General features: G+C 54.3%; 2 protein-coding genes across 2 annotated transcripts in view; both read left to right on the top strand.

The window, feature by feature from the left end:
* The window catches only part of Fance (FA complementation group E), a 15496-nt gene extending 891 nt beyond the window's left edge, over positions 1-14605 (top strand). The window contains exons 2-11 of the mRNA XM_051152649.1: positions 1850-2138; positions 3695-4292; positions 5035-5079; positions 5319-5387; positions 5668-5811; positions 5974-6097; positions 6279-6357; positions 8413-8479; positions 11540-11665; positions 14498-14605. Of these exons, the coding sequence (XP_051008606.1) occupies positions 1850-2138; positions 3695-4292; positions 5035-5079; positions 5319-5387; positions 5668-5811; positions 5974-6097; positions 6279-6357; positions 8413-8479; positions 11540-11665; positions 14498-14599 (1643 nt within the window). The 3' untranslated portion in view covers positions 14600-14605. The remainder of the gene's footprint in view (positions 1-1849; positions 2139-3694; positions 4293-5034; positions 5080-5318; positions 5388-5667; positions 5812-5973; positions 6098-6278; positions 6358-8412; positions 8480-11539; positions 11666-14497) is intronic.
* The window catches only part of Rpl10a (ribosomal protein L10a), a 105452-nt gene extending 86279 nt beyond the window's left edge, over positions 1-19173 (top strand). The window contains exons 2-6 of the mRNA XM_051153446.1: positions 17082-17158; positions 17244-17324; positions 17672-17820; positions 18635-18807; positions 18975-19173. Coding sequence (XP_051009403.1) covers positions 17082-17158; positions 17244-17324; positions 17672-17820; positions 18635-18807; positions 18975-19145 — 651 coding nt within the window. The 3' untranslated portion in view covers positions 19146-19173. The remainder of the gene's footprint in view (positions 1-17081; positions 17159-17243; positions 17325-17671; positions 17821-18634; positions 18808-18974) is intronic.
* The last annotated feature ends 1513 nt before the right edge of the window (positions 19174-20686 follow it).

Here is a 20686-nt window from a genome sequence, read left to right as displayed (position 1 = left end):
CTGTCTAACAGTTGTCCTCAGGGGCCATCTGTTGTGCTTGGCTTCTGAGAGACTTCCCTGTACACTCCTTAGAGGACTAGGATGTACTGTCCTGGACCTCCTTGAGCCTGGAAAGGGTTAGAATCTTCCAGGGTCCCAGAGGCAGGTTTAGAACTCCACCCCAGTTCTGCCCAGATGGCTCCATGCGGACCCTTAGGGGCTGAGGCCGCACCTGAGGCTCAGAGTGGGGGTGGGTTGTGTGGCAGGCTCTCTGGCACTCCTGGTCCCTCCTGGCTCTATTTCTCAGGGCCCACCTTCCCCAAAGCTCCTGTCTAGAACACCAGAAATCTACTCCAAGCCACTTCCCAGAGAGAGAGAGACGGTTCCTAGAAGAAAGCTTTTATTTTATTTTATTTTTTAATTTTTTAAAAAAGATTTATCTATTATGTATACAGTATGCATCAGATCACATTATAGATGGTTGTGAGCCATCATGTGGTTGCTGGGAATTGAACTCATGACCTCTGGAAGCACAGTCAGTGCTCTTAACCACTAAGCCATCTCTCCAGCCTGAAAGCTTTTATTTTTATTCATTATTTTTTTGGCCCAGAAGTTCCTCAAACTCATCCTCTCAGAACAAATAGTTTTGGCCCAAATTAACATCAGTTCAAAATACTGGCCGTGGCTTCCCAAGGCACTCAGAGTGGAGAGCCAATGTCTTCTGTTTGACCTCAAGCCTGGTGAACTCTCTGACCCTCCCCAGCCACCCCGCTGCCCCAGGGCCATTGCACTATTTCTTCTCTTCCCGCAGTGACCTCACTACAGGCTCACTGACCTGAGCTTTATCGGGTTCATCTTGCCTCATCACCCTGTTATTAGGCATCTCACTTTATCTCTTCTTTATTCTTCCTCAAAGTAGTTATCATAGTCCAAGGATCTGACAGTTCGTAGCTGGAGAGAGAGATGGCTCATCGGTTAAGAGCCTATATTGTCCTATCGCGGTTCAGAACTCGAGCTCCAAAGACTTCTGGCCTCCAAGGGCACCCGTACCCCATATGTGCACACACACTCCCCACCCACACTTGCATATACCCCACCCCCCAACATGATTAAAAATAAAAAAAATGTAAAGGGGTTGGAGCTGGGAGAGATGACTCAGTGGTGAAGAATGGTGACTGTTCTTGTAGGAGACTGGGGTTTGTTTCCCAGCACGCACTGTGAAGTCTCAGTGGCCCTGTAACTCAGGTTCCAAAGAATTTCATTTTCTCTTTTGACCTCCCAGGGCTCCTGCACACACTTGGCCCCCCGTACATATACACAGGCACACACATACACAGAAAAAGGAAAAATGGAGAGATGGTTCACCGGTTAAGGGCACTGGCTGCTTCTTCCAGAGGTTCTGAGTTCAATTCCCAGCAACCACATGGTGGCTCACAATCATCTATACTGGGATTTGATGCCCTCTTCTGGCAGCAGGAGTACATGCAGATGGAGCCCTCGTGTATGTAAAATAACTAAATAAACGTTTAAAAAATAGTACCCAGAAAGTTCCTGAAGTTAAAAAAAAAAAAAAAAAAAAAGACGTGGAGTCTAGTATCCTCCACTAAGTCCTAAGCCGGATTAGCTGCAGTCGCTGAAATTGACCCCGCCCCTCACCCACTTATATTTGCTGGTTAAGCGCCTTCCTCAGGCCCTCGCCCCGCCCCTCGGCCACGCCCCCTTCCGGGTCCGGTCTGGTTAGCGGCTGGTCCCGCCCCTTCCCGATATCCACGCCCCTTCCGGTCCCTCCGCGAGCGCGAAGCCCCGCCCTCCCAGGCCCTGCTGCTGTCCTCCCGGTTTGCCCCGTGCCGGGATCTTTTCGCGGGCTGAGAATCGCTCAGGCCCTCCGTGTTCTGGCCGCCGCCCCGCCTCGGCTCTGCGCTGGAGAGGTCGGCGTCGGACACCGAGGCCCCGGCCGGGGCGGCGCCCTGGGAGACCCTGGAGGCCCCCGCCCGCCTCCTGTTGCAGGCGCTGCAGGCAGGGCCCGAGGGCGCGCGGCGCGGGCTGGGGGTTCTGCGCGCCCTGGGCCGCCGCGCGGAGCACTTCCCTTGGGCCGGCTTCCTGGAGGCGCTGGGCCGCGCAGAGCCCGAGGTGCGGGGCCCCGACGACCGCCTGGAGCTGTGAGTCCCCGCCCGTGGCCCCTACCGCCTGCGTCTTTGTCCAGTTGAGTCAGGGTTCCTTCTAGCTCAAGCTAGCCTCGAACTCCTGTGGCCGGCTCCTGAGTGCTAGGATTACAAGCGTGCGCCCCAGCTCTGGCCTGAGACACGTCTTTAGTCAGGCGGACTTGATTCTGTTTGCCTACATCCATCCCTTTAAAAAAAAGTCAGTTGCTGAGCTGGTGGTGCACGCCTTTAAGTCAGTCTAACGTTCCGGAGGCAGAGGCACGAGGATCTCTTCAAGTTCAAGGCCAGCCAGGGGCTGCATAGAAAAACCCTTGTCAAAACAACATAAAAAAAAAAAAAAAAAAAAAAAAAGGACCTCCAGGGCGCTGGAGAGATGGCTCAAAGGTTAAGAGCACTGACTGTTCTTCCAAATGTCCTGCGTTCAATTCACAGCAACCATCTATAATGTGATCTGATGCCCTCTTCTGGTGTGCAGGCACACATGCGAGAAGAATACTGTAGAAATAACAAATCTTAAAAAGTCAAAAAAAAGAAAAAGAAAAAAAAAAAAAAGCACCTCCAATACAGATGCACTTAAGTCACGTGGACGTCTGTGTTAAAATACAACCTCACAAGCCGAGGGCCTCTGTTAGGATGAATAACCCTGTCAAAGGTTGCTTCTGGTCACACAGGCTCTGGACTGCTGCCTAAGAATCCTAGAGCGCTGGGCGCATGGGGTCCTGGGGAGTCCCCAAAAGACAGGGTTGAGTGAGAGAATGCCAGTTACTTGCACAGCTGGCCCCTCAGTAGCTGTAAAGGGTGGGATGAGGGGTTATGACACAGTTCCTTCTGCTTCATGTCCCACTTGCTCTGTGAAGCCCTTTCTACTCTTGGGTCTGGCACAGCTTTTAGCTGCACTAGAGGGCTAAGAACAGGGCCTCATGCAGATCCTGACTCTTCTGTTCCCTCTCCATCCTCAGCAACTCTTCGTTATTGATTGGTTGGCTGGTTGGTTGGTTTTTTTTTTTTTTTAAGATTTATTTATTTTGTTATGTGTTATGTACACATGCAGGCCAGAAGTGGGCACCAGATCACATTATAGCCGGCTGTGAACCACCGTGTGGTTGCTGGGAATTGAACTCAGGACCTCTGGAAGAGCAGCCAGTGCTCTTAACCTCTGAATCATGTCTTCAGCCTTTGGTTGTGGTGGTGGTGGTTGTTGTTTTGAAACAGTCTTTCTGTGTAGCCCTGGCAGTCCCAGGCTCGCTTTGTAGACCAGGCTGGCCTTGAACTCACAGCGATCTGTCTGCCTCTGCCTCCGGAGTGCCAGGATTAAAGGCGTGCGCCACCAAACCTGGCCCCCTGTCCTCAGCAGCAGCTCTTGGGGCACCACCGTCCGTTCACTGGCTCTTCCCTGCCAGTGCTCAACTCCCTACCAAGTCTAACCTGACCCGTATGGCGCATGCCTGTAATCAGCACCTAGGGCACTAAGGCAGGAGGATTGAGAGGTCAAGGCCGGCCTGGGTTACTTAGTAAGTTCCTCAACTTAGAAAATAAAAACCCTTCGTCCTCAGGGTCCCACTGTTGCTGCGGTTGCCTGGGGTATGCCTGAAGAATCTGATGTCCCTGTTGATGGCTGTTCGACCTTTGTTACCGGAATGCGGCCTCTATTCTCTGCTGCAGCTTGCCCAGCAGGACACAGCATCTACCCCTGATGCCTGGCTCTGCGCCCTCAGGGAGCTGCTGCGGAGGGATGTGGGGGCTGGCGTCTCTGTGGAGGAAGCCTCTCCGTTATCTACGAGCTGTCAATCACGCCTCCGAGACCTGTGTCGGCAGCTGGACCAGGGCAGTCGGGGCCTGAAATTGTCCCTGGCTCCAGATCCTGAACAAGAGGGTGGGCCTTCTCAGCTTTGTGGGAAACGGAGGAAGGAGCCGGAGGAAGAGCCTGCCAGCCCTGGGTCACAGAGAACCCCTAAAAGGTTCCGGGGTTGTGAGGAGGAGTCAGTGGCCGAAGGGAAGGACCTGGAAGGGAGACCTGAGCTGGAGTCCTTGCAGTCCCCGTCAGATGGTGCAGGAGGTGTGTCGGCTGAGGCTGAGCCGCCTCAGACCAGCCCGCTTGCGGAGAAGGCCAAGGGTCCAGCTGAGAGTGTGGCCTTGCCTGACGTTGTCCAGGTACAGTGGTTGGGAAGTGGTTTCAGGATGTCCTTCAGGGTAATGGTGAACTCCGGTTGAGACGCGTTTCCCGACAGGCACCTCTCTGTATAGTATATGGACAGGGATGAGGGGCGGGTTGTGGAGGATGAGGGGTGGGTTGTGGAGGATGAGGAGGGTGGGTTGTGGAGGATGAGGAGGGTGGGTTGTGGAGGATGAGGAGGGTGGGTTGTGGAGGATGAGGAGGGTGGGTTGTGGAGGATGAGGAGGGTGGGTTGTGGAGGATGAGGAGGGAGTTACTAGGAGCCGGAATCACCTGTCCTCGTGGTGTACATTGTGTGGTCATAGGGTTCAGCCTCTCCTGCTCTGTGAGGTGGTGCGAGTCATGCCAGGAGCCAGCCAGCCTGCACACAGTCTACCTTCCTGTTGAGGTTGGATGCAGACAAGGCAAAGCAGTGGGCTCACCCTCACACAGCCTGGTTACCCACCAGCTGCTGTTGGTCCTTTTGCCTCGTTAAGGTTTTTGTTTATGTGTCTGCCTGCGTGTCTGTGTGTACCACAGAGGCTAGAAGAGGGTGTGGTCTTGTGAACTAGAGCTACAAAAGCAGGTGACTAGGAGCAGTCCAGTGTGGGTGCTGGGTGCTGAGCCCAGGCCTCTGAGGGAGCGGTTAGCCTTTTCTTGCTCTTGTTCATGTGTTTTCCTCAGAGAGGGCTGGGAGGTCCACCTGCACCACATGGGTAATGATTGCTCTCTTCCCCACAGGACCAGGTACCCAGGCTGCAGCAGCTGCTGAGGGCCTTCCAGGAGGTGACCGGCTCACCCTGTTCACCACAGTTCTCTGGCTTCTGTCTGTGTCTTAGCTGCGCCCGGGGAAGCCCCAGATCATGGAGCCTGGCATGGGGCTGGGTAGGAGGGAGCTCTGTAAGGACAGTCACCACAGGGCCAAGTTTGGACAGGCCGTCATCCCCGGGAAGTCCTTCCAAGAGGGGGCGCTGTGACCTGTCACAAGCACCCTGCCAGCCCTTACTCAGGATTTGCCTTCCCAGGGGCTGGAGGGGTTGGAAGAGATGCCCCCAGTGGATCTGCAATTTCTCCATGAATGTAATCCCAGCCAGGTGAGCCGGGCCTGGCCCTGAGGTCTACCTCTGTACCTGCCTCAGTTTCCCCACCTCCCATGGAGCTCAGGGGAGGGGCTTGCATTCTCCCTGGCCCCTTCCCCCCTTCTGTAGGGTCCACCTTGAGTCTTTTCCTAGTCCTCACTCCCTCCCACGGTGGCAGCTCTCCCTCCTCTCCCCTGATCCCCCTCCCTCATGTCCTCGCTCTGCCCTTTCTGTTGCCCACTGGGCTCGTTAGCCCCGCAGAACCAGTTGCGTGTCCTTGGTGTCCCCTGCACAGGTGGAGTTGCTATGCAGCCAGCTGCAACTGCCCCAGCTCCCTGACGAAGGCCTCCTGCAGTTCTGCAGCCGCCTGCTGGGTCTCACGCCAGCCCTCAGCATCAGCAGTGCCTCTGTGCTGGCCAGGAGCCTCTTCCTGGACCGGGTGGGTTCAGGGGGCACCAGGAAGGGGGCGGAGGGGTGGGCCCCAGCCAGTGCGATCCTAGGTAGCTACAGACACTTGGCTTCCCCCATCCCATCTGAACCGTGTGTGAGATACACACTTCCTGAAGGGAAGAAGTGACTCCGTCCCCTCCCTGGTGACTAGGTCCTCTCGCTGCCGTCCTCTGCCTCCAGGCTGCTCAGAGTTGCCCTCATCTCCTTCTGTGTGAAGTACACCTACTCTGTCTGCAAGGCTGTCCTCTGTCCCCTGCTCCAGGACCCAGGCTTAGGTGAGTGCAGAAGCAGCCCCAGGCTCCTCTGTGCCCAGCACGTCTCACCCAGGGGGCCTGCTGGGAGTTGAGACTACACTGAGTACAATGGCAGCTCCTTCCCTGACAGTGGGGTACCCTGTCCCAGTCAGCCTTTGCCTGCCCTCCCCTAAGCCCTCTCTCCTTTCCTGTTTCCTCCCAGGTCCCGCCCAGACCGAGTTACTGTGTTCCCTTACAAAGGATGAGTCCCTGGAGCCGGACATGCAAGTGCAGATCCTGGGGTGAGTGTGAAGGCTCTGATGCTAACCTCACTCCACCTTCTCCCTGGCCAGGCCTGCATGCTGAGGCCTGGTTCAATCCCCAGCAGCACATGCACGCGCACGCACAAGCACGCCATGGCACTAGGGTCAAGCAGACAAAAGCTGGAGGTCCCTCTCAGAAGTAGCTTAGCTTAGCCAGGACATGCTGCTGCTGCCGTGCTCCCAGAGTCAGACATTAGCTCAGTCCCAGCCTTGCTTATTGACTTAGATGGGTGGACTCAAGTTCAAGCTTGTGCTTGTTTGTTTGTTTATTATTTTTGAGGCAGGGTTCCATGTAGCCCAGGCTGGCCTTGAGCATAACTTTGTAACTGAGGCTAACCTTGAACTCCCATCCATCTACCTCCCAAGTGCTAGGATAACAAGTACATGGCAGCACACCGGGCCTGAACTCCTCGCCCCTCCTCTCTGACCCTGGTAGTTACTCTGCAGGGTTTCTAGGTAGTATTGTGTGGTAGTGCATATAGCGAGTTCACAGGAGCTCTGACATCCAAGGTGCTGCTGCTCAGTGGGGGAGCACATGTTTAGCACATGTGAGGCCCAGCACCAAAATAGATGTCCTATTTCTAGTATGTGATAGGTGCTCGAAATTGGCGTTAAATTTAGGCTGTAGAGTTGAAGGTTGGCTGGGCATTAGCGGTGTGGGCCTATAATCTATCACTTGGAAAGTGGAGGCAAGAATATCAGGAGTTTAAGACCAGCCTTGGCCATGTGGCAAGTTTAGGGCCAGCCTGGGCTATATTGTTTCCTAAACAAAGATGTAGGGCCTAGGGAAACAGCTCAGCAATTAAGAGTGTGCTGTTTTTGCATAAGACCCAAGTTTGGCTCCCAGCACCCATGTCAGGTGGCTCATAGCTCCCTGTAACTCCAGCTTGAGGGGTTCTGACGCCAGCGGCCTTCCTGGCCACCTGAACTTAGGTGAATCACACAGGTACAGATAGTTAAAAAAGAATAAAAATCTAAGCCAGGCGTGGTGGTGCACGCCTTTAATCCCAGCACTCGGGAGGCAGAGGCAGATGGATCGCTGTGAGTTCGAAGCCAGCCTGGTCTACAAAGAGAGTTCCAGGACAGCCAAGGCTAACACAGAGAAACCCTGTCTCAAAACCCGCCCCCTGCAACCCCCCCCCCCAAAAAAAAGGAATAAAAATCTTAAAACCAAAACACAAAATGAGGCTGGAGACACGATAGCGGGGAAAGGTGCTTGCCACCATGTCTGACCTCGTCATGATGGAAGCGGAGTAGGTGTGCCTGAAATAAATAGGGAAAACGTTCTATAGCCAAGCATAAAATAGAAGGCTGATTGAGGGCTCATGCATCAAATTTCAGCACTCAGTGAGGCAGAAAGATTGCTTTGAGTTCCAGGACAGCCTAGGCTACAAAGTGGATCCTTTTGATTTTCTGAGACAGAGTTTCTCTGTGTAGCCTAGGCTGTCCTGAAACTCACTTTGTAGGCCAGGCTGGTCTCGAACTTGAGATCTCCCTGCCTTTGCAGGTGTGCACCACCACGCCCACAACTGGCTTGTGAGTTGTTCTTTAAAAAAAAAAAAAAAGAAAAGAAAAGAAACAGGGCTGGAGAGATGGCTCAGAGGTTAAGCCATCTGTTAAGAACACTGTCTGCTCTTCCAGAGGTCCTGAGTTCAATTTCAGACCACCACATGACAACTTAGAACCATCTATACCTGTACTGGGATCTGATGCCCTCTTCTGGCATGCAGGTGTCCATGCAGATAGAGCGCTCATATACATAAAGTTAATAACTAAATCTTGAAAGAGGGAGGGAGGGAGGGAGAGAGAGATCATGTGTAGTGGGTCAGGAGGGAGGGCAAGGCACTTCTCAAATAATACCAGCCACTGCTCCCTGACTAGTTTGCTTCAGACCTGTACAGCTTCCGCTCTGCACAGAAAGACCCGCACAGACAGTTAAGGTTCTGGGGTCTGCAGCTGCAGTGGTAGGGCTGGTGCCTGCTCTGTGGACCTGGTGTGGGTGAGAGGACAGGCTTTACCAGGTGTCCTCTGCAGGCATGTCCTGGAGCTGGCCTGGAGGGAGGAGACGTTCCTGGTGTTGCAGGCACTGCTGGAGCGGCAGGTGAGTGGACTACCCCGAGAGGCTGGGTGGGACCCAGGCGGCTGTGTTAGGCAGGTGGGCAGGCCGCTGCCTTCCAGCTAAATGTTTGTGATGGGCCCTGGAGCTGCAGGTGAGGACAGACACTGGTCCCTGCTCACCTAGCTCTCTCTCTTAGTAGTACTTGGGGCTGGAATCTCTCCCCTTCTCTCTCGCATGCCCGGGCTGGCCTGGAACCCCCTATGTAGTGGAGGGGGATCTTGAACTCCTCCTCGTCCTTCTCTCTCATGCTGGGAATACAGGTGTGTCCCACCACACCCACTCAGAGTTGTAGCTTTAAAAGCTGAACAGCAGCAGAGGAAAATGTCCCCCGACCCTGTTCCCAGGCATCAGACTCCCCTGCCTGGCGCTTAGCTGTCTGTCAGTGATTCAGAGAAGTGGCGCCAAGTTACGGCAGCACTTACGTTTGCTGGTTAGACGGCAGGCCTTAAGCTCACCTTTCCTGCTGCTCAGGGTGTGTGCTGTGTATGTGAGGCTGTGCTCACTAGCCCTGGGCTCCCTGTACTTGTATCTTGCCTGTCCAGCTGGGGTTTGAGCCATACATGCTAGGCAGGTGTTCTGCTTTGGAGCCATAGTTCCGGCTCTTGGTTTTGGAGACAGGGTTTCACTGTTTCACTGTGTTTGTAGCCCAGGCTATCATGGCTTTTTTTTTTTTTTTTTTTTTTTGAGACAGGGTTTTCTCTGTGTTATCTTGGTTGTCCTGAACTCACTTTGTAGACCAGGCTGGCCTTGAACCCACAGTGATCCACCTGCCTCTGCCTCTTAAGTGCTGGGATTAAAGGCGTGCGCTACCACACCCAGCTGCTATCATGGAATTTAAGATCCTCCTGCCTCAGCCACCCAAGTACTGGGGTTACAGGCCTGAGAGACTATAGGTGGCTGTACTTTGCTTTTACCTTTTTTTACTTTTCCTTTTCTTTTTTCTTTGTTTCTTTTTGTTTTCATTTATTTATTTATTATGTATGCAGTGTTCTGCCTGCATGTACAACTGTACACCAGGAGAGGTCGTCAGATCACATTATAGATGGCTGTGAGCCACCATGTGGTTGCTGGGAATTGAACTCAGGTCCTCTGGAAGAGCAGCAAATGCTCTTAACTGCTGAACCATCTCTCCAGCCCTTGTTTTTGTTTTTGATAGAGTCTTTTGTAGCCCAGAGTAACCATGAGCTCACCATGTAGCGCAGTGCAGGGTGACTCATCCTGCGTCTACCTTGTATCACAGGTATGTGTCCCCGTGCCCTATTTATGTGATGCTAGGTACTGACCCAGGGCTTCTTGTATGCCAGTCATGAGCCACATCCCCAACCCAACCCCTTTTCTAGAAGTCTGTTTTGGCATTTTTCTATATTACCACCTAAAATTTTCTTATCATTGGGGGGGTACCCACATGGTAGTTCATAACCATCTATAATGAGATCTGGTGCCCTCTTCTGGCATGCAGGCGCACATGCAGGCAGAACACTGTATAGATAATAAATAAATCTTTTTTAAAAATTCTCCATCAGCTGGGCTCTCTACACTCTGGAGGCAGAAGCAGGCTGTGAGTTCGAGGCCAGCCTGGTCTACAAAGAGAGTTCCAGGACAGCCAAGGCTACACAAAGAAACCCTGTCTCAAGAAAACAAACAACCAAAATTCCCCATTATCAGAGTATTCTCACTATGAGTATTTTGGGACAGGGTCTCATGTAGGCCAGGCTGGCTTTGAACTCACTATATAGAAAGGGGGTCTTGGGCTCCTGCCCGAGTCTTTCATTTTTTATTACATAATTGATTACTTTTCTGTTGTTGTTGTTGTTGTTTGTTTGTTTGTTTTTCAAGACAGGGTTTCTCTGTGTAGCCTTGCCTGTCCTGTACTAACTTTGTGGACCAGGCTGGCCTCGAACTTACAGTGATCCTCCTGCCTCTGCCTCCCGAGTGCTGGAATTAAAGGTGTGTGCCACCATGCCCGGCCATTGATTACTTTTCTTGCTGTGATGAAATACCTCACAAAGTCAACCTGAAGAGGGAACACTTGATTTTGGCTCCCAGTTTAAGGGCCCAGCCTGTCATGTTGGGGGACATGCGGTGGGGCAGGGGCTGAGGCCGCTGGTTACACTGTGTCCTCACGCAGAGAGAGAAATCCCAGCTCATTCTGCCAGGGGACCCCAGCCTGGGGGGTGGTGGCTCCTGCGTTCAAGGAGGATCTTCCTTCAGTGGACCGGTGTTGGAGACGCCCTCATAGACATGCCGGAGGAGCGTTTCCATGGTGACGGGTGAAGATGGGGCGTCACAGCGATCGACTGTGGCTGTTTATGCCCGGGTCTCTGTAGCTGAGAGGAGGCACCCTGAGTGCAGGGAGATTTCAAGCTGGTGTTGTGAAGTGCAGAGTGCCACCTGGCGCTAGTGGTCATTCCTTACTACGAAGAGCTGACCGTGTTCCTCGAGACCTCACAGCGCCCTCGCCTCAGTCAGGCTTTAACCACTGAGGTAGGCGAGAGCCACTGGCTCCTGCATGGCCCTGATCTGAGCAAGGGCAGCTACTGTTCTCTGAAGCCATGCATATGCTGCCACCCTCGGTTACCTTGAGCTCTGCTGTCCAGCTATGGGGACAGTGCTTTACGTGGTGTGTCAACTTCCCCTTACTGTGACAAAATGCCTGAGGTAAACAGCGGGGAGAAAGGTTGGTGTGGGTTCACGGCTCAGAGGCTTCTACCTGTTGTGGCTTCTGTTGCTCCTGTTTGAGGCACCAACATGGAGGAAGGAGTGTGTGACAGGAGGCAGCTGAGATCAGGGCAGCTGAAGAAGTGAAGGGAGAGTGGTGGCCAGGGTACCGCTGTCCCCTTTAGACAAACCCCCAGTGACCTAAAGGCTCTGCCATCTCCCAGCACCTCACTCAGGGACCAAGCCTTCAGCACTTGGGTTTGTGGAGGAACAATCTAGACCCATCCTAGAGCTCTGTTCCGCTGCCTGCTGGGAAATGGAGAGCTTGTGTTGAACCCAGGCCTGGCCTTGTGACGCTGTTGTCCCGTGTCCCCATGTGTGCAGGTGGAGATGTCCCCCGAGGTGTTCGGGGACTTGGTGCAAAGGCTCTGCAGAGAGGGCCCAGCAGCTGCCGCCTCCATGGCCTACGCCAAGCTGATGCTGACGGTGATGACCAAGTACCAGGCCAGCGTGAGTGTCAGCAGCCAGCGTCTCTGTTGGTGGTGCTGGGGGGGCGGCAGTGCTGGCCTGCCCCTAGAGCTGACCCTGTCCTCAGTTGTCCTGCCGGAGGAGCCGGGCACAGGCACCTGGTGACAGAGGAGGAGAGCAGCTAAGCTTTGTTGGGGATTGGGACTGGGGGATGGTGAGTGTGTGGGCCAAGCTGAGGCGGGAGGATTGCTGTAAGCTCAAGGCCAGTATGGGCCACATAGTGAGGTAAATACACAATACAAAAATAAATAAATAAAGCCAGGCATGGTGGTAAATGCCCAGCGCTGGGGAGGCAGAGGTAGGTGAATCTCTGTGTGTTTGGGGCCAGCCTGGTCTACAAAGCTAGTCCAGGACAGCCAGGACTATAAGAGAAACCCTGTCTCAAACCACTACCACCACCACCACCCACCCACCCCCCCGCAAAAAAAAGAAAAGTTCAGGGTCAGCCTTGAATACTGGAGGCTCCTTGGCTTTTTTGTTTTTGTTTTGTTTTGGGTTTTTTTTTTTTTTTTTTTTTTTGTTTTTTCGAGACAGGGTTTCTCTGTGTAGCCTTGGCCATCCTGGACTCACTTTGTAGACCAGGCTGGCCTCGAACTCACAGCGATCCGCCTGCCTCTGCCCTCTGAGTGCTGGGATTAAAGGCGTGCGCCGCCACACCGGGCTTTGTTTTGTTTTTTTCAAGAGTTTAAAGATGTATTTGTTTACTTTGTACACAGTGTTCTGCCTGCATGTACCCCTGCAGGCCAGAAGAGAGCACCAGATCTCATTATAGATGGTTGTGAGCCACCATGTGGTGGCTGGGAATTGAACTTAGGATCTCTGGAAGAGCAGTCAGTGCTCTGAGCCATCCCTCTAGCCCTAGACTTTTTTTTTTAAGTGACGAGGAAGAAAAAAAGGATAAGTTAAAGGCCAGTCCAAGTTATATGAGAGTTTCACTCCCATCCCAGAACACATAAAACACAAAAAGCAGTGGAAGCCAAGGGCTGGATTGGTGGAAGGCTGTTCCTGGCCAGGAATACCGTGTGTGCCTTCCTGGGGATCTGCAAGGAGCTCCTGTGGCTGGAGCTAACAGTGTGGGAACCAGTGCTGGCTGGGACGAGGCCAACACTTCCTTGCTACAGTTCAAACACTGTTCCAAGCCCTTTGAGGCTGTGCAGTCCGTAGCCTGTCCTGTGCGTCAGCCCTCAGACACTGTCAACTCCTTTTTTCTTGGTTTTGCTTTGAGATAGGGCCTGCTGCTTGCTCGCTAGGCTTATAGACCTGCTGCCTTGGCCTCCTGTTCTGCTGGGCTGTTGTCCTGTACCATAGTGTATGTAGCAGCTCCATTTTACAGATGAGGGGATACTCTGGTTTCTCTTCAGATCGTATAAGTCTTTCTCCTTTTACAGATGAGGGGAGAGAGACTTAAGAGATTAGCTCACAGTACTGAAGGCCGTGCAGCTCACAGGCCAGGGAGCTTTTCTTTTTGTTTTGTTTTTAGACAAGATCTCATGAGGCTCAGGTGGCCTTGAATTTTCCCTGCAGCCAAAATGACCTTGCCCATATGACTCTCCTGTGTCCAGCTCCTGAGTGCCAGGATAACCAGGTGCACTACTGTGCCTGGCTCATGTAGTGCTGGGGTGATGGGGTGCACTACTGTGCCTGGTTCATGCAGTGCTGGGCATGGAACACAGGGCTTTGTGCTTGCTAGACTGTAGGTTTGGCTAGCCTGAACCCTCTGTGTTGACCAGGTTGACCTCACACTCCGCCTCTGCCTCCTGAGTGGTGGAATTAAAGGCCTGGGCCACTATGCTGGCCTCAGCTTGCGTTTTATATACTCCAGGACCACCTGGCCAGGGGCAGCACTGCCCACAGGAGGCTGAGCCCTCATGTGTTATCGATCAGTACATAGTGCCCCACAGGCGTATGTCGGGGTGATGGTGGTGGGGTGATGGTGGTGGGGTGCAGATCCTCAGTGGAGGCTCCCTCTTTACCCAAGATGGCCAGCACACAGCTAATATGGTGATTTTATGATCCCAGAAAAGTGGGGCTCAGAACCTGAGTGTGCTGTGCAGTTTTGGGGTTCCTGGTTCCTGCAGAGGGACTGTGCTGTTGTCTTGTTTTAGGGGTGGGGCTTAGCAAGTAGAGATGTGGAGCCGGAGCCCCGTGAGAAGGAACATAGGAACAGGTCAGAAAGAGAGCGTGGTGGCTCAAGGGAGTGCCCCAAACCCTCTCTTCTCATCTGTAGCCTGGGAGGGCTGTGAGGACTGTGTGAGACACCTGACTGGTGCCCCCCCCCCCCCATCTAGCAGCGGGGCTCCCCTGAGCTCTACAGCTGGTGGAATTCCAGGGCCTCCCATGCTTTCTTCACCTCAAGGAGTAAGGAATAGAAAGGCTGCTCTTCCAGGGGTCCTGAGTTCAAGTCCCAGCATCCACATGGTGGCTCACAACCATCTGTAACTGCAGTCCCATGGGTTCTAATGCCTTCCTCAGACAAAACTCCCATATACACAATAAAATAAATCTAAAGAAAATCCATCACTTAGGGGGCTGGAGAGATGACTCAGTGGGTAAGAGCACTGACTGTTCTTCAGAGGTCCTGAATTCGACCATCTATAATGAGATCTCGTGCCCTCTTCTGGTGTGCAGACACACATGCAAATAGAGCAGTCATACATAAATAAGTCAGTCTTAAGGGAAAAAAGTAGAAGATTGATTGCTGGAAGCCTGCCCTCAGCGTCTGGTCTCCATCCCTACCAAGCCTGCGGGGGCGGTGAGGAGAGGGGGTGACCATCTGCTGCCTGCTGCAGTCCTGACCTGAGTCCTCTTATCCAGATCACACAGCAGCAGAGCCTGGACCTGGCTGTGGCCCTAGAGCCCAACGCCACCTTCCTGAAGAAGTCCCTGCAGGCGGCACTGAGACATCTGGTCCACTGACTGCACACAGGGAGGGACACGCTGCCCAGACCTCTTGCCTCAGAACTGAGCATAGCCATCTCAGCAGTCAGCTGCATCTTGCCCAACATCCAGCCTGTGCAGAGGCCATCTTGACAGCACAAAAAGCAGAGAGGAGGCCCGAGGCTCAGAGCTGGACTCGCATCTCACAGTGCAGAGACCATGGAGGGTCAGTGTGGATGGTCGTGTGTACTTGAAAGCCCAGTTTCAGTTTTCTCAGCGTGAATCTTTAGTGTTCGGGTGTATGTTGTGACTCTCCTCCCCGCCCCCCCCAAGACAGGGTTTCTCTGTAGTTGGCACTGCTCTTCCAGAGGTCCTGAGTTCAATTCCCAGCAACCACATGGTGGCTCACAACCATCTATGTGATCTGATGTCCTCTTCTGGTATATAGGCCTACATGTAGGCAGAACGCTGTATATGTTGTAAATAAATAAATCTCTTTAAAAATAGTTTAAAAGAAGAAGAAAGTTCATCCACTCATGGGGTTCACCCCTGTAATTCCAGCACTTAGGTAGAGTCATCCTCAACTGCACAGAGTTTAAGGCCAGCCTAAACTACATGAGAGACCATGTTCGAAAAAAGTCTGTGGGTGTGGCTGGGAGCTGAGTGGCTAAAGAGTTTGCTGAGTGCACTAGGGTCTTCATGTGATTCTCCAGAACCCATGTAATCCCTGTTCTTACGGTAAAATGGGGCGGGGAGGGGTGAGCAGGAGAGTCCCCCAAAGCTGGGGCCCAGCTTAGCCTGAGACCAAGGCTGTCCTCCGACCTCCACATTTGTGCAGTGGCATGTTTGCATCCCAGAGTGCTCATGCATGCACAACACAAATGTGTACGAACACACACATGTCAGATGCAAGGACATTTGTAAAGCACAAATAGAAGCACCTGTGTCCTTGGAAGCAGTGCCTCTGTCCCCCTAGGTCATGGCACCTGCCCCCACCCACCGCCATTCAGTGAGGCGGGGTGAGAAGTCTGTTAAGTGTAATTGTGAACTTAGTCTATGGGCAGCCAGGCTACGTGTTGCCCTCCTGCCACAGCAGGCCTGTCTGGGCTGCCTGTTGAGTACCAAGGCTTGCAGCACTCAGGGTGACTGCTGCTGAGGGAGGGCTTGGGACCCATAACTTTTATTTCAGTGCTGGGCCTGGAATCCAGGGTGTTGGGCCTGCTACGCTGATGCTTTCCCACTGAGCTAGCATGTCAGCGGGATCTAAAGGACAGCCTGGGCTACCATGGGCTGAAAAGGGAGCAGAAAAGACACGTGGTGCCTGCTGCAGACCTACTTGGCATCCACGTTCCCTCAGCACCTGGCCAGGTACTCACACAGCTGGGCGCGCACACCTTTAATCCCCAAACTCAGGAGGCAGAGCTCGAGGTCAGCCTGTCCCACACAGTGAGTTCTAGGACAGTCAGGGCTACACAGAGAAAACGTATCTTGAAAAAAGAAACACAGCTGAGTGGTGGTGACTCACGCCTTTAATCCCAGCACTTGGGAGGCAGAGGCAGGCTGTGAGTTCGAGGCCAGCCTGGTCTACAGAGTGAGTCCAGGACAGTCAAGGCTAAACAGAGAGACCCTGTCTCGAAAAACCAAAAAACAAAACAAACCAAAAAAACCACCAACAAAACAAGTCCAGGCTATTTAAGAAAACACAGGGGCGCATTTGTCCGATGTCCATCTTGCCTGGAGGCTGAATCAGGGGACGCCTCCTCCCAGGTGGAGGCTTAGGCTAGGCTTAAATGAGGCACATCTGATCCTAATCTAGTCACAGGACGCTTTTCAGCCCTGCAGATCTCAGCGAGGATCATTTCCTCGAGCTATTCCTGCCATCGGTGCCTCTGCCCACATGCGGCGGCTGGCCTGTCGCACAACGCACGGGCCAGAGCGGGCAGCTGCCCAGTGGTGCCTCTTCTCGGGACACCACATTAGGCGACGCAGGGAAACAGTTCTGCTGGCGACTGTGGAAGGTCAGGCAGAAGATCGGAAGTCGGTCGGCAGAAATCCGATCTCGATGCCCAGCCCCTTAGCTGGGAGCCGGGAACCCCAACAGTCCCGGGGCGTCACTGCCCGCTGGTCCTAGAGCCGGGAACCCCAACAGTCCCGGGGCGCAGTGCTCACGGTGCAGCCGCGTGCCGGCGCCCCCCAGCGGCCGACAGCCGCAGCGCTCCTCGGGCGAGGCAAAGCGCGGGGCGTGCGGCGGAACCAGGGAGTCTCGCGAGGACACGAGCTCTATTTCAGCGCACGCGCAGAGCGCTCTGGCCCTCTTTTTTTTTTTCCGGTTCTCGCCGCTCGAGCAGCCATGAGGTAGGTAGTTACCGGGGCGCCATCCGGGGCCATCCGCACACCTCGGTGTCCTGCGGGCACGCAGCGGCGCGACTCGGACCCCGGTCCCTGCGGCTTCCCGGTATGCCGCGGGACTCCCCGCGGGGTCCAGCATGGCCGACCCTGAGCGCCGCCGCTTCTCTCCAACAGCAGCAAAGTCTCCCGCGACACCCTGTACGAGGCGGTGCGGGAAGTCCTGCACGGGAACCAGCGCAAACGCCGCAAGTACGCGCGGGCCTCCCCGGGCAGGGGCGCGGGACGGGACGGGCGCCCCGGAACCCGGGCGCTCACACCGCCCCGTCTCGCTTAGGTTTCTGGAGACGGTGGAGCTGCAGATCAGCCTGAAAAACTATGACCCTCAGAAGGACAAGCGCTTCTCGGGCACCGTCAGGTTGGCACCGCTCTGACCCCACCCAGCCCTCAGTGTCCCCGCGCCGCCTCCCGGGGGCCGCCCTGCGCGAGCCCGGGGCGCGCGGGGACACTGACGCGCCAGGGTAGTCCAGGCGTCCTGCTGCGGGCAGGCCGGACGGACCCCCACCCTGGGTCTTAAAACAAGAGGGGAGGCGTGGGGAGGCCTCGGCCGAGCCCGCCGGCTAGCCTGAGAAGCCAGGCTGGCGTTGCACAGACCTCCGGGTAAGACTCGGGGCTTGCCGCCATCTCAGACCCCTTCAGGTCGGCTGGGCACTCGGCGGCTGGCCGTTGCGTGACCTGTCGTGTCCCATCCCCCTCCAAACGCAGGCTCAAGTCCACTCCCCGCCCCAAGTTCTCGGTGTGCGTCCTGGGGGACCAGCAGCACTGCGATGAGGCCAAGGCCGTGGACATCCCCCACATGGACATCGAGGCGCTCAAGAAACTGAACAAGAACAAGAAGTTGGTCAAGAAGCTGGGTAGGTGCCGCCGCCGGCCTGGCCTTGGGGAAGGCGGGGGAGGTGAGACGGTTCCGGGGGCGCGGTTCTGGCCCTGATAACTGAAGGTGGCCTGCTGGCTTGCCTTAATGCAGGCGGTGAGCGCCTGCCCAGAAGTGCCCTTCACATCGAGTGGCACTCCAGGCTGATCCGATGGGGGCTTTTGGTCAGTCTGCTGAGGCCCTTTTCCTTCCCGACTGCGTGAAGTTGACCTGTACCGAGCTATTGGATTTGTTTTGTGGCTTTTTCTTTGTTTGTTAATGCAGGGGTCGCAAAGGAGAAAGTCTGTGGTGGGCTAGGTTAGCCTTGCATGGTAGGCCCTGAGCTCTGCGGCTAGGTGGGCTCGTGCATTTGGGGTTATAGTAGGGCTGGGCATTGGCAGGTCACACCAGCTTTTACAGACAAGGGAGACCATCTCCAGCTTTTCTTGCAAATTTGGGCTAACAGACTCTCTAACCAATGTTACTAGAGGTTGAACTTTACCCCCTTGGGAAGCACTTATGATCTGCTCTGGTACTGGCTGCACCATGGCAGTGCTGCTCTGGGCTCCCCAAAAAGCTGGGCTTGGTTGTAGGCCTGCACCACCAAGTTGAGCTTTGAATTGCAGAGTGCTGGGATCACAACAGGTGGGGACCATCACAACCCCTTGGTCCTGTGCAGTATGCCAATGGTTTCAGTTATTCTAGTTCAAGACCTTGCATATGGAGTTCTTCAGTGGGTGTGGCCTGGGCAGGCCATTTTTAAAGGGTTGGTTCAAGTGCTTTTCTGGCTAACTGTAGCCTATGGCTTCTTCCAGCCAAGAAGTATGATGCCTTTTTGGCCTCAGAGTCTCTGATCAAGCAGATCCCACGTATCCTGGGCCCAGGCCTGAACAAGGCTGGCAAATTCCCTTCCCTGCTGACACACAATGAAAACATGGTGGCCAAAGTTGATGAGGTGAAGTCCACCATCAAGTTCCAGATGAAGAAGGTTGGTCTGGCTGTGGCCTCTGGGAGGGGGGGAGCTCATAGTGTGAAGCGTCCCATGGTGTAAGTGTGGTTCTGGTCTCTCCTGGATTTTTGAATCGTCATTGGCGGGGAGAGGGACAGGCCTGCCAGACACGTGCTCTCACCACCTGATCACTTCCCTCCACACAGGTGCTGTGTCTGGCTGTTGCTGTTGGCCACGTGAAGATGACTGATGATGAGCTGGTCTACAACATCCACCTGGCTGTCAATTTCCTGGTGTCCTTGCTCAAGAAGAACTGGCAAAACGTCCGGGCTTTGTACATTAAGAGCACCATGGGCAAGCCCCAGCGTCTGTACTAGGACACCCCAATAAACCTCAGCGCTACCACCCATCCCTTGGTCTGCCTGTGATTAGGGGCAGGGTGTGGTCACGGTGTGGCTCTGGGTATGGTGGCAGTAACCCCAACACTGAGGGGCAGAGGCAGGCTGGTGTCTGGTGTGCCCTGCACCCTGTGTGTGTCGAGAACCTATAGGAGTCTGCACGTGCATGTCCTGGGGGAACCAGCTATGTCTTGTTTTCTAGATTGGTGCAGGCTAGGACAGTGCAGCTGGTATGTGGGTGCTTGTCCAGCCTCATCCAGTGTCCTTGCTTCTCATCCCTACTTGTAAGATTGTGAACAAAACTGCAGGTAGAATTTTTCTAGAAGGGTGAAGTTTCCCAGGAAGGGAAACATGGTTAGAGCTGAGGTGTGGCCTGTCTTGTGGGCTAGTGATAGGTTTGCAGTGAACTGCTAGGCTCACCAGGGTTTTTTGTGATGCAGTGGACACAAGTGAGCTCGGCCTTCTGAAGGTTGTCCTGGACTCCTTTGTAGACCAGGCTGGCCTCACTCATATCTGCCTGCCTCTGCCTCCTAAGTACTGAGATGACAGGCATGTGCCACCAAGCCCAGCTCATGCAGGCACCTCTTAAAAAGATCAAAGCCAGAGGCACTGGTCAGTGTGAGGCCGCCAGCGCTGCCTCAAGCTACATTCTTGTGCCACAAGATGCCTGTGAGCTTGAGCCTCATTCTGTCGCCCTTCATCCTTAGCCAAGAACCTCAGGGTTCATCCAGCTGCTTAGTGGCCTGGACACCTCTAGAAGTGAAGGCCTTTGAGTAGATGCAGCCTGGCCTACTGCACACCTGGCAGCAGTTAACCCCAGGGCCTCCTAAGTCTGACTACAGGCAGAGCAGCTGTCTCTTGGAAGGCACTAACTAGGATGAGGGCTACCTGGTACTGGGTGTGCATGTGTGACATCACTGTCACACCTATTTTTAGCTATAGGGGGTGGGAGGCTGCACACAGCACAACTGTCCTGACCCAGAAACATTTTTAATTTGTTTTTTTAGCAGGAGCCAGACCTTGAGGGGCCCCTGCCTTGAGCCGTTTATGATACAGCCCGTCACAGCTGGATTTTAAAAGTACACAAAAAATATATATATAATACATGTTACAAAACCTAGGTGGGGTTTGGAGGTGGCCTGAGCAGTATGCAGACAGTGAAGGCCTTCAGGGAGCTCTGGCTGTGTGAGGAGGGGCACAGTACTTCATTTGAAATTCATAAATACCCAGGTGACCTGGGGACAGGCCCAGTTAACCCTCAGGGGCCTGGATGCCTGGGGTGTGGGGAGGCGAGGTGGGGGACAAGGACTAAAAGTTCCAGCCTCCTGTTCCTTGCCACCTGCCGTCAGGACATTGGAGGGGTGCCTGCCCTGTCAAGCTGCACCACCGCGGCCCAGCAGCTCCCCTTTGCTGTAGCCCTGTTGTAGGGAGATAGCTGGACCTGTGTTCGAGCTCTGCCCACTTCTGTGGGCCTCCATCTTGGCAAAGACTTGGTGTGCACGAAGCCTAGGGACAGGCTG

Source organism: Acomys russatus, chromosome 11, assembly GCF_903995435.1.
Source record: "Acomys russatus chromosome 11, mAcoRus1.1, whole genome shotgun sequence".
Taxonomy (NCBI): Eukaryota; Metazoa; Chordata; class Mammalia; order Rodentia; family Muridae; genus Acomys; species Acomys russatus.
This window is presented reverse-complemented; position numbering and strand designations above follow the sequence as displayed.